General features: G+C 51.6%; 2 protein-coding genes across 2 annotated transcripts in view; one reads left to right on the top strand and one right to left on the bottom strand.

Annotated features, from left to right (window-relative positions):
* The window catches only part of CDH23 (cadherin related 23), a 202,755-nt gene that overhangs the window by 110,177 nt on the left and 79,818 nt on the right, over positions 1-12,760 (top strand). The window contains exons 10-13 of the mRNA XM_051618046.1: positions 160-272; positions 2,604-2,792; positions 11,101-11,250; positions 12,197-12,355. Coding sequence (XP_051474006.1) covers positions 160-272; positions 2,604-2,792; positions 11,101-11,250; positions 12,197-12,355 — 611 coding nt within the window. The remainder of the gene's footprint in view (positions 1-159; positions 273-2,603; positions 2,793-11,100; positions 11,251-12,196; positions 12,356-12,760) is intronic.
* PCBD1 (pterin-4 alpha-carbinolamine dehydratase 1) overlaps positions 1-12,760 on the bottom strand; it is a 468,321-nt gene that overhangs the window by 403,223 nt on the left and 52,338 nt on the right. The window lies entirely within an intron of this gene.

The raw sequence follows: 12,760 nt of genomic DNA, 5'->3' as shown, positions 1-12,760 counted from the left end.
GGAGCTCCTGACCCAGCAGTAAAACCTGTCTATCAAGCTCCAGGTCCAGTCATGCACGGAGACTGGTGGTGGAGGAGGCTCATGTACTTCCACCTCTGGAGCTGTTTGGCATTGGCTGTACCAGCTGCTCCTGCTCACCCTGCCTGTTATTTTTCTCAGGTAACACCAACAGTATCTTTGCACTGGACTACATCAGTGGAGCCTTAACCCTGAATGGGCCTCTGGACCGGGAAAACCCCTTCTACAGCTCTGGATTCATCCTCACAGTGAAGGTGAGACCTCCTCCAGCCAGGAAGCACTCTGGCAGAGCAGGATGGGGAAGCTGTGGGGCAGCTCCTTCAAGGTGGAGGTGCAAACCTGGGACACGTTGCTCCCGTGGGGATCCAGAACCACAATGTGCTGATCCTTGGCCGAGCCAAGCGAGGTGTTTAATGGGCTGGGTCCAAACCTGGTTGCCTCTATATGGATGTAGAAGGTCATTTTTGGTGCCTTGCCTGGTCTCCCAACTAGATCTGCCTGCTGTTTTATCTGCTGGCATCTTGCAGGCACCCTGGGATTGCAAATAGGATGAGACATCTACATCCAGGCACCTGAATTGTGCCCACTTGTGCCCTATTTCCCACCTTTCCCCCAAAAAAAACCAAAACAACAAAAAACTGGGTATGTTTTGTTATATCACTGGGCAGCAGAGTAACAGGGCATGACCTGTGGTGGCACAGGGAGAGAGCAATGCTGGAAGTTTCCTCATCAAGGAAAGGCACTGGAGCATGGTCTTCTAGCCCCACCAGCCCCACCAGAGAGCAGCTCCTGGGCTCTGCTCACAGCCCTGTAATTAAAATCAATACCAAGCTGGACAGCTGGTTGGAAACACATTTAGAATATAGATTCTGCTGGGCTGGGCTAAAATCAGCATTGTAGGAAGGGTCATTGATTGGGAGGGCAGCAGCCAACACATCTCTTTTTGGCAAGTGCAATGTTCTGTTGGGGGGGGGCAAAGGGACAAGAAATTACCCTCCTTGGTCCCAGGCACAGGTCACACTGTGGTATGGGGAGGAAATCCACATCCATCCTTGGCATCTCTTGGTAAGAGCTTGAATGCAGTAGAAAACAGGAGAGGGAGGGTTGCCTGGTTTTAATAGAGACCAAATTATCTGTTTAGTCTCGGGAAGGTTTGTGAACCTGAAAACTTGCCCATTTTCCTGCGTGTGCTGATGGAGTTCCAGCTACAAACTTTCTCTCCACAAACCTTGCCTCCTCCTGCAAATGCCAACTCCCTGTGTCCCCCATCACCAGGATCCAAAATGTTCTCTGCTTCTCTCCCGTCCTGGAGCACGCAGTGAAAATACAGCTGGGTTGCTCCTTGTTGGGATCAGCCTGTTCTGCTGTTGTGTGCAGAAGTGGTGAATAGCAATGAGCCGTGTGGGTCGTGTTAGCATTGCTTTTCTGTGCCCACAGCAAAGCAAGATTATCCAAAGGACAAGAGGAGGGAACTCTGCTTAAAAAGGCTGCTTCGCAAGCCTTGCTTCTCTGGCAAGAAAATCTGTACCCTTTGGGAAAGCAAAATTCAGGTCCTTCAGAGGTGTGATGTGGAGTCATGATTCAGCTCTGTATTTAGACACATGTTGCCCAACCTATTTTAAGGTCTAAATCGAGCTTTCCTCTGTTGCCCTAGTTTTCTGTCCTTTTAGGGGTACTCTGGTGGTGAGCTCCCTGCTCCTGGTCCCACCTCAGGAGACGGCAGAGGAGAAAATCATAGAATCAAGGAATGGTTTGGGTTGAAGGAGCTTAAAGACCATCTAATTCCAATCCCCCCCTGCCGGCGAGGACAGGGACACCTCCCACCAGCCCAGGTTGCTCCAAGCCCCATCCAACCTGCCCTTCAACACTGCCAGGGATGGGGCAGCCACAGCTTCTCTGGGCAGGCCTGGGCTCACAGGAAAGAATTTCTTCCTAGTATCCAATCTAAATGTCTTCTCTTTCAGCTTGAAACCATTCCCTCTCATCATCACTCCCTGCCCTTGTAAAAAGTCCCTCCCCAGCTTTCCTGTGGCCCCTTCAGGTACCAGAAGGTGCTCTAAGGTTTCCCAGGAGCCCTCTTTTCTCCAGGCTGAGCAACCCCAGTTCTCTTAGCCTGTCTCCATAGGAGAGGCTATTGAAACACCATTTGCTCCATTGTGGCTTCCCATATTTTGAGGACTGTCTCTCACATCTCACAAAGTGATTGTTTTGGTGTCAATGTTTCTGGCAGGGAAGCTGCCTACTCGTCCCCCAGTGTGACTCTGAGTCCTGACAACCTGTTGCATGCAAGTGAGAACGTGGCCACAGCCACCCCAAGGGAAATGTTCCACTCCTGGGAAGGTTTGCAAGGGTGCTATGGGTCTGAAACATGGGTGATGGAAGGGCTGGGTCAATATCTGTGTGTGTTAGTGGGTGTGGAAAGGTGCTCAGGGTTGAGAGGCAATAGCAGAACCAGCTGAGAAGGCTTCTTTGGCAAAGCAGAGGAAGCAAAAGCTGCAAGAGTGTCTAATCTGGGCACGTGCACTTTCTTTCAGGTTTATTCTTTTGAAAAATAAAGGCTGCCCTGTTGTCTTCTGTCCTTGCAGGCCACAGAGCTGAACGATGACCGCACACCCTCCAACGCCACCGTCACCACCACCTTCAACATCCTGGTCATCGACATCAATGACAACGCGCCCGAGTTCAACAGCTCAGAGTACAGTGTGTCCATCCCAGAGCTGGCCCAGGTGGGCTTTGCCCTTCCCCTCTACATCCAAGTGCAGGACAAAGATGAGGTGAGATACCCCTTGCCACCTGTGGTGCTGTCCGTGCCTTGTAGGGTAGCACTGAAACTAGGGTTTCAAGGGGTGCAAAGTCACCCCTTAACCTGTGAAGACTGGACATGCCCTGCTGCTGTCAGGAGAACAGGGTATCCTGGGAGGTTGTGGCTCCCCCATCCCTGGAAGTGTTCAAAGGCAGGTTGGATGGGGCTTGGAGCAACCTGGTCTTGTGGGCGGTGTCCCTGCCTATGGCAGGAGGGTTGGAACTAGATCTTTAAGGTTCCTTCCAACTCAAACCAGTCTGGGATTCTATGGTAAGATACTGGCTAAGGTGGGGCTGGAGGAAGCATGGAAGGACTGGGATACCAGCTCATTGCTGCAATTGAACTGGGAGCATTGGAGGCTCGTTCCTTATCTTAACAGAGCCTTTGTTCCCAGTCCATCCTGAGCACAGATTGCAGCATGTTTTCCAGCCCTGGACTTGCAGCCTCCGATTACTCTGATTATTTGACTTGTGCAGCTCATGTCTGGCTGCTTCTGTGCGCCCGGACCCTCCAACCCCACCGTGCTGCCTGGTGTCTGCTTCAAACAAGTGCTGACACCTCATGGTGAACTTCCCAAAATCTCCGGGAAAGGCTCTGGCTCTAGGCTCCTGCCATCCCTCTTCCTCTTCTGGCTGACAAGGGGAAGAGGGTTTGTCAGAATAAATAGCATCATCAGGATGGTTTCCTGACGCTTCAGGTAAACTATGTGAAGGCGATGAGGGACATGAAACAGGACGTCTCCCCCTGCCCCCTGAAATCCTGGTGGGTCTATCAAAACGAGCGTCTTCCCAGGCACCTTTGATGGCTGAAAGGATGGGTTTGCTTTTCCCCAGTCCTGGGTGGAGTTCACTGGGTCTTGTAAAGCCACCAAGAAATCCTATTTTTTTGGTGTGTGTGAAGTGCTTATGACACAGAACTAATAATCTCCTTGTGACATGATGTCACCATCCGTGAGTTCAGCCTGAAGAGGTGCAGATGAGCCATTAAGCAGATAAAGGGACTGTTTTTTCTTGAAAATGTCAATTGCTAATAAAGAAGACATGGATATGATGGATGCTGAGGATAGGTTCTGAATAGAGGTGCTGTCGTGCTTTCTGAGAGATGTCAGCAGATCCCTTCTTGAAGGGCATTGTAACACTTCTGTTGGTGCCAGAAGGATGAAGGATCTGTCATTATTTCTGGTTAAGAGCTCATTTTACTGGAGTGACTCCCATTCAAGAATTCACTTCTCAGCCTTGCTAATTTTAAAACTGGAGAATAAAAAATAGCCTTGCCTTCCCGACCGCACCAGCAAAAAATAGACTCGTTCTTTTGGTGTGTTTCTTTAACTTCTGGAGACTTCCCCAAAAGAATTGGCTGAGGTTTTTAAAACTGCTGAGAGAGGATCTCTTCTGCTAAGGGAGTCTGAAGGAGTTTTGCTGTATGTGTCTTTGGAGACCATCATATTAGCACAGACTGCCTTGACCGTAGCATTATTTTTGCTGATAAGAAGCACAGAAGAGCTGATGTCTTGGAATAGCTGGAGGGAGAAAAGTTATAAGCAGTGGGGTTGGGTTTTTTCCTGTGTTATCCTGTGGTGGATCTTGCTTATTTCCCCTCGTGGAACTTGATTAAGCATGCAGGTAGCACTTAGAGGGAAAGAAATGGGGAGAGGATACCCGGGTTGTGAAAAAGATGTGGGGCTGCATCTGCAGCTGGGCTTGTTCCAGCCCTGCTTCCTGGGCAGTATCTTTATGGGAGTCCCAAACCCCCCCAAAAAAACTTGTGGTAAAAAACCTGGCAGAAAGGGAAGATAGATGCCTGACAGTGGTATTTTGGCTGCTCAAGTACCTCGTGAGAGTTGCGAGGCTCTTCCAAACCATCTGGATTTGAGGTAGCTGAGATGCTGTCAGGCTCTCTGGGCTCCCTCTGGGTGCAGGGGTGGAGGGATGGGACAGCCAGGATCGAGGTCTTCAGGCAGGGATGTGACCGAGGACGTGGCTGACAGAAACTATTTTGCCAACACGGCCTTCATGCTGGAGATGACATGATTCATTTGTGTAAGGGGCAAAGGAAAACAAGAAGAGAATTATACATGTCTCAATACATAAACTAGAGCAGATGGATAGAGCCACATGAGATCAAAGCTAGAGTCTTCGGGCAGATGATTTTGCTCGAGTTTTCTCTCCTGTCTCCCAACCTATGTTGTTAAGTCCCCTCGGCAGGTTGATGTCTTTCTTGAACCAGGCAATCCAGCCTCGCTCTCCAGCACATTTTGAGGCTGTTACTTCAGACCTCACACTTTTTGAGGCCCTACGTGGACAGAGCAGCCCCAGCCTGAACCTTGCCCCATGCAGGGGTCCCATGGGGTTGAGTGGCTTTCGGGAAGATGCTTGGCCTCACGCCCTGGTTGTGCCTTCACAGAGCAGGGGAAAGGCCCTTGAAACTCATCGCGTGGGCTGTCAAGGCCATTAAACAAGAAGGTGTTTTGTAAGCAGGCCCACGTGGCCTTTTGAAATGGTGGGGTTTGGGTCTTTCTTTCTTCTGGTGTGTTTCGCACAAACTTAGATGATTGCTTTTTGAAGGAGGTAGATTAAATGATTCAGCAAAGCACTTAAAATGTATTTATGTTGCACACAAGACCGCCCTTGAAAGCTTGCACTTGAATTTACCTCTGGATTTAAGTGCCTTGCTGGAGCTAGGCTGGCATTGATGTCTCAGACAAGGTACCAAAGCGGGGTGTCTCCAAGGAGAAACCCATTCCTCTAAGTTTGTCCCTTGCAAACGCCCCTCAAATGTGGTCAGGGCCTTGCTCCTCCCAAGAGGAGCTAGCGGGGAGTGGAAGGTGGGATGGAGAGCATCTCAAGAGGATGCACCCAGGTGAAGCTGAGGTGACCCCAGCTGTGGATTTGGGGTGCAGCCAAGAGGTGTTCAGCTGGGCGTGCTGGTTTTTCTTTTTGCATTCTTATCAAAAACATTTCAACACAGGAGAAATTGCTGCACGGGGTTCACATATGGGTTTTGAACATGGGCTCCGGTGAACCGAGAAAAGAAGGCATTAACCTCTGTGCAGCTGAGTCTCCCTCCCTGCCAGATAGACAGAAAACCACTTGATTAACTTTCCAAAGAAGCTTGAGAGCGAGGTATGAAAATCTGTGAAAGTTTCACAGGATTTAGACTGAGTCTGTAGTCAACTGGACATCACAGAAGGGCAGTATATGTATGCCCTCCCAGGCTGGGGTTGGGTTCTCCTCTCCTTTTCATTGCAATAGATCAGCAGGGTGTGATTAAATCCTGTGTATGACACAGAAGATTAAAGCCACTTCTGCAGCAAGATTTGTTTCCAGGTTGAGAATGAGCTAAATAAGTTTGTGGTCATTGGGAGGGCTGGTTAGCTCAGCCTCTGCTGCTCCAAGGCTGGTGAGATGGGGGGTATCCTGGTATTTTACAGCTTGGTGGCTCAATGCAGGATTTTAAGGAGAACAGAAGGGTTTGGCCACGCAGGAGAAGGAGCAGGACATCTTTCAGAGCATCCCCTCCTTGAGCTTCTCATTGCTGCAAAATCCCTGCTGTACTTTCCCAGGGCACGGCAGGGAAACCATCTCCTCCAACTCTTCCCTAGGTTTTTCCTTGCCACGGTTGACTGAAGAGGAAGAAAAGGGCAGGGGCTGTATAAAGCCCAAGGATGATGATCTGACATTTTCAAACCGTTTTGAAACCGTTCTCCAAAACAAGCGTAAGGAGGAAGATAAACTGGGGAACTTAGAATGAAAAGGAAAACCCAGGCTGTGGGAATACACAATATTTGCTGCACAAAGCCACATCAGAGACTTGCAGAGGGATATTGTATGTGCCCAGGCGTGTGCAGGTGCAATATATGAATCATCCTTAGCATATATACGCACACGACAGACACACGCGCTATAAATACCATCTACACAGCAAGGAACTGTAAAGGGACATTGACAGCACTGGAGTATTCTCTCCCAAAAGTGCCAGCTGCCAGTTGGCCTGAATTAGATTGCGCAGGGGTTTTTGCAATACATGGAATTCACCAGCAAATTACCCTTAAAGAGGGAAAATCAATCATTTGGAGCGGAGATAAGCTGAAGGCAAGGCAGCCTCGGATTGATCCCGTCTGTGCAGCCGTGTGTGGAATTCAGCAGATAACCTGGGGAGAGCAGGGAAGGAGAGGATTCCAAGAGGTGGGGAGCAGGCTAGGACTGCCACTTAGGACAGACAGACAGAAGAAAAGGGCTGCCAGCACTGGGAGGAGGATGGGAAAGGCTGGGGAGCGTTTTGCTCCAGGCATCCTGCATCACCTGCATCACCTGCAACCCCAGCAAGGTCCTTAGGGACAAGCACTTGGGCCTGGTGCACACTTGAATAGGTCAGGGATGCTGTGGTGCTTGGGTTCAGGGTGAAAAATGGGTGCTGGGAGTGAGGGATGGGTGCTGGGAGCCTGAGCTGGCTGGCTGGGCAGCCAGAGAGAGGGGGGTGACTCTGAAGGGGCTATGCAGAGCACTTCAGTTAAATGTCTTGAAGTGGGTGGAGAGAATAAGCCTCTTTATGCCTTGTGTTTTCTAAGGAAGGATTAAGCATTATTTGTCTGTGCCTAGAACGGGGCACAAGGTATCAAAGCCATACAAAGAGGCACTAATTGTTTGGTTTTTTTTAAATAAAATGCCCTTTCCCCCCCTTCCTCCTCCACCCCTCCCGAACTTTTAGTACTTTCCTTTCTTTGCAAACTTGCCAGGATGAGGGATATTAAACACTTGTCAGCTTTTTGTAGGTAATAGCCCTTGCCTGGGAAGTGGCTGGGAGGAAAGCTGGAGTTCAGCTGGTTTTTGTGCTTCAGAAAGGCACGGCTCTCCATTTTGGAACAGCAAGCTGGAGCTGAGGTAGGGCAGAAGGAATCACAGGCATCCCTGTGCAGAGTCGGGGAGCAAAGTGGAGAAGTGAGGATCCCAGGCTGCTTTTCCCAAATTAGGGCTGAAAATGAGTGCAGGCCACCAAGCAACCTAAGCATTTCACTGATTTCAGAGCAGTTTGGTTGAGGAAGGGCTGTTTGCTTGTCTAGGTTATTTATTTATTTTTACTTAGATTTTTTTGCTTAGCCTTGGGGAAGTGATACTAAATACCTTCTTTGTCTGGTGGAAGGTCGAATAATTTCCATGTGTACTCCTATGAGGGAAGGGGCTAAGTGGGAGCAGAAGCAATGGATGAAGCCAGTGGGTGATGTTGGGTGAAAAAAGGCAGGGATAAAGCTCCTGCTCCATCCTCAGTCAGCGCTGGAAGAGCTGATGTGGCAGCTCTGGCCTCCTGAGGTGAGGAGTGGTTCCCTGATTTGTGGTGAACCAGGCTGGGGAAGCAGAGTTCCGGCCACGGTTCGTAGCAGGTGCACGAGCAGGTCCCATGTGGTGCCTGGGACCTCACCGGGGGGGCACATGTACCCACCTCCTGGCATCTCAGAGCCTTACACCCGAGCTTCTGCCCTTTGCCGGCCGGTCTGTGCCGCACCAGCTGTGCCCAGAGGCAGTGGCCCCTCTGCTCCAGCCCCTTGGAATTTAAGAGGGATATTGTGCAGGCGGGAGCGGCCAACGGGCTGGCCAGAAATGGTTCAGCCAGGAAGCATTTGGGGTCGATCAGTCAGGGGTCAGTGTTCCACCAGTCAGCAGGAGGCTGATGCTGGCATTGTGGCGGCGGGGACGCGGCGCGGCTCCTCTCTAGGCGCTCCAAGGGAAACACAGGCAAAGAGCAGAGTGATAATTATGCCCAACTGCAGCTCCCATTGTCTTTTAGCTCAATTGACATGAAATTGCCATCACTTGTGGCTCCAGCTACGGCTGCGAAGAGGTTTGATTGCCAGGCAGGAGGCAGAGGGCAGCAGCCCCCGAGCCCCAGCAAGTGCCAGCCCTGAGCCCCGGCAAGTGCCGGCCCCATGTGTTGGCACGGGACGAGCTGGGAAACATGTGGCTGTATCCCAGCTTTGTGCAGCAGCAGAACTTCCCTCTGGAGCCCCTTTCTTTATGGCTCAATTTGTTTTGGACGGAGGGTGCGTGCAGACGGGTTTATTATTGTAGGGTTGCTAAGCTTTGGCAGGCTGCTCGTTAATTTATGCCTCTGAAGGGAGGCGAAGGAGCCAGTTTGTTTTCAGCCACGGGAACAACCTCGAGGGGTGCAGGAGCTGGGGGAGAAGGGGTTGGAGGAGGGGAAATGAGCAGGTAGGGCTGGTCGTGCACCACCTGCTCATCCTGAACACCACAAAGAGATGGTTCTCAGCCCAGAGCCCACCACTGCACACCAGGACCTTTGTGAGCCCGGGGAGACAGAGCTTGTTTTTCTTCTTCACAAGCACATTTCAGATCCATTTTTTTTTTGCTCTGGGTGGCAGGAGCAGGTAGGGAAGGGGTGAGGAAAAAACGTAAGCAGCTTCCTGTGGCTTCCACTGGAGTGGGGGGTAGTAGCTGTGAGCTGGGCTGAGCCAGCCCCTTCTGTTGGGCAGCTGATAACAATGTGAATATTTAGATTTGCTTTCAGCCATCCGCAGGGGGCTCGTGGGCTCTGGGAACCAGGAGCAAGGAAAGCAGCATGGGGGCAGAAACAAAAAAATAAATAGCCGAATAAATAGATAAATGACAACTGGCAGCAGCATCCCTCCTGACAAGCAGATGCATTCCCCTTCTCCAGACCTCACATGGGGAGACTGAGGCACTCAAGAAGCTGCTAATTAGGGATGGTGGGTATCTGGAGGCTGATCTCTGTCCCCAGCTGGAGAGGAATTAATCCACTCAGCTCTCTTCCTGCAAATGCTTGGATTTCTTTTGATGTTTCAACTTTCATCTGGTGCCTCCAACAAACTTGCTCCTCTCTGCCTTCCAAGAAAAATCTGTCACATCTCACCACCATGGAAGGTGCAAGGGAGGGCACCAGGCCCTGGGAGAGACACCCAGAGTTTGGCAGCAGAGCTGGGCAGAAATTCCTCGATGAAATGGCTTTTTGTGGCTGGTGGGAAGTGGCTGTTTGCTATAAATTGGCATCTTAAGGATAGGGTTTGAAATAATGGCGTGAGGAGTCATGCTTCCTTGTGCCATTCCCCATATCCTCTGCTCCCTCCCTCTCAGGTTGTCTACTGGTGTTGGGGAGCATCCCTCACTCGTGCTCGGGTTGGCACTTCCCAGTTTGCCAGCAAAACAGCTTTTGGAGGGAGCTAAGCCTGCCCCGAGATGGGTCTGTTCTGTTCCCTGGGTAGGGGTGCTCGCTTAGCCCAGCTGAGTATTGCTGGGCTTCTGGGGCAATGGGCGCCCTCAGGACTTGCTCCTGTGGCTCTGTGGGTGCCCTCAGGGCTGCCTCCTGCACCTTTGGCTTTGCCAGAGGTGCTCAGCCTGCCCTCTGGCTACCAGGGGGTGCAGGGAGGAGGAGGGCAAGCAGGGATTCTGCTCGTGTCACCAGCCCTCGGCAGTCACGCTTAGCCAGCTTTTGCTATTAGTGCCCCTTGGTGCATTTAATTGGTCCCTTTTTTTCTGATAGGAGGGAGATCAGTCGGGGAAAATTGGAAATTCAGCTCTGGCAGCTTCTGGACTCACTCTTCATGTGCTCTGCTGGGCCATGCTCTGGGAAGGGGTGCTGTGTCCAGGGGTGAGGGGCCTGAAATGCTGCTGTTGGTAGGTCAGTGGTCTTGCTGCTTTGCCAGCCAAGACCTGGGAGAAGAGGAGTTTTGCAGTTCCCAGTTTGAGCTTCCTTGCTGGAAAGAGCCCTCTGCTTGGGAGAGGCACCCATGTCATGCCCCCCAGCGTGAGGTGATGAAATCCCAGTGCCTGGTGTCCTAGGCTGTGCCTGGGGCTCGAAACAGCAGAAGGGATCTTCCCTCCAGCCGTGTGCTGTGCAGCTTTATCCCAGGGATGCATTCCTTTCATCTGCACATGGATTTTGTACAAAACGGGTGCACATGGAAAGCAGATTTATAGAAATCATATGCATTGTGCAGCCAGCAAGTGTAATAAAACACAACAAAGAGCGTTTAAGGTCAGTGCCAAGCCCCATGACTCAGTTAACCAAAGCCAAGCAGAGAAACGCTCCCCTGCCTCTCCAGTAATTGCATTTTTACGTGTCTGAAGGCAAAGGGCTGTGCCCAAGCTGCTGGTTTTGGCAGGTTTGCACCCAACGCCCAGGCTTGGCAGCTGGGCCAATGCTTCTGTCCCACACTTGCCCCCCAGGCTGGCACCAGGTGCCCACAGCCTCACCCTGCATTTGTGCCAGGCTCTTGGTCACTGTTAACCTTCCTCTTTCTCCCTCCCCAGGGGCCCAACAGCGTTTTCGAGGTCTACCTGGTGGGCAACAACTCCAACCACTTCATCATCTCACCCACCTCCATCCAGGGGAAGGCAGACATCCGTGTGCGGGTGGCGGTGCCGCTGGATTTCGAGACCATTCCTCGCTACGAATTTTCAGTAAGGCTGCACCCCAGGGATGTGGTGGAGCCACCATCCCTGGAGGGATCGAATAGCCATGTGTAGATGTGATGCTGAGGGACATGGTTCAGTGGTGGCCTTGGCAGTGCTGTGCTAAAGGTTGGACTCCGTGATCTTCAAGGTCTTCTCCAACCAAGATGATGCCGTGATTCTATGGGTTGTCTGTATTTCTAAGAGTGACCTAGGAGTGACCACTAGCCAGGCTTCTCTCTTTCTCTAATCCACCCTGTGAAACTCCAGAGCATTACAAAATGGCCAAGAAATGGAAATAATAATATAGGAAAAGGAAGAGCTGGGGAAGAATTTTGCTCTGTGCCTTCTCTTTCTTTCCAACATCCAAAGGCTCAGCTGCAGAAGTATAAGCAGAGCATGTTCCCCCTTGCTATGTCACAAGGCTGTAAAAACTTTCTAGGGCATGAAGCCTTGTTTTAAGTGCACCTATCAGGCATCAAAGCTCTCCCCAGCCTCCTGCTGCAGCTTCATCCTGCTCTCTGCCTGAGTTGTGAATTCTCCAGGAAGGCAAAGCAGGTTCATACCTCACCAGCGGTATTAGTCCTGCCAGAGGGACCTGCAGGGTGGTGAAAGATGAGCAAAAGCCTTCCCACCCTCGCTGAAGGTGGCAGATCCTGGGTCTCCTGTTTGCAGGGCAGAATCCAGGGCTCTTTGGGGCATGTGGTGCAGGGTGTTTGGCTTTTCCAAGAGCTGAGGTCAGCTGGAGCTGAGCCAGCTCCAAGGAGGAGGGAAGGGGCTCTTTCCTTTCTTTGAGCATCTTTGCTTTGGTGGTTGGCACCGAGTTGGCTCATCTGGTGAAGGGAGCTCATGGGAGCTTTCTTTTTTCCCCCGTTAAAGAAGGGCAGAGAAAACTCTCCCAAGCTTCACAAAAGGTGCCTCCAACCCTCCCCTTTTGCTTCCCACCTCTGCCCAGCTCTTTGCAAACGAGAGCGTCCCGGACCACGTTGGCTTCGCGCGGGTGAAGATCAACCTTATCAACGAGAACGACAACCGCCCCATTTTCAGCAAGGCCCTGTACAACGTCAGCCTCTTCGAGAATGCCACCGTGGGCACCACTGTCCTCCAGGTCCACGTGAGTAGAAGCATCCTGGCTCTCTTTGCCATGTCTCCTTGGTGCGCCTGTGGCTCTGCGGTGCTGGCACCGAGAGGTGGGCTTTGGAGCCTGCGAGGGACAGGTGAGGTGCTGGCGGTGGGCTGCAGCCCTCCCATGGGCTTTCAGAGCAGATGCCTTGACCTTTCCTGGTCTCTGAAAGATATGTGTGTGGTTCCCACCACACCAGAAGCCCCAGGGAGAGTCCTGCACTCAAAGGTCTCACCTGCAAACAGCAGCTTCTCCTGCAGATACGGCTCCCAGTGGTTGTGTCCTCTCCCTTCTCCTCCCTGTGTGAGATCCAGTGGGTACGTGGCTTGTGTCCCATCATCTGCTCACTGCCTCTCTCTTCCCTTAATTCTTATGGGGAAAGATGCTCTGGTACCT

Source organism: Apus apus, chromosome 4 (genome assembly GCF_020740795.1).
Source record: "Apus apus isolate bApuApu2 chromosome 4, bApuApu2.pri.cur, whole genome shotgun sequence".
Taxonomy (NCBI): domain Eukaryota; kingdom Metazoa; phylum Chordata; class Aves; order Apodiformes; family Apodidae; genus Apus; species Apus apus.
This window is presented reverse-complemented; position numbering and strand designations above follow the sequence as displayed.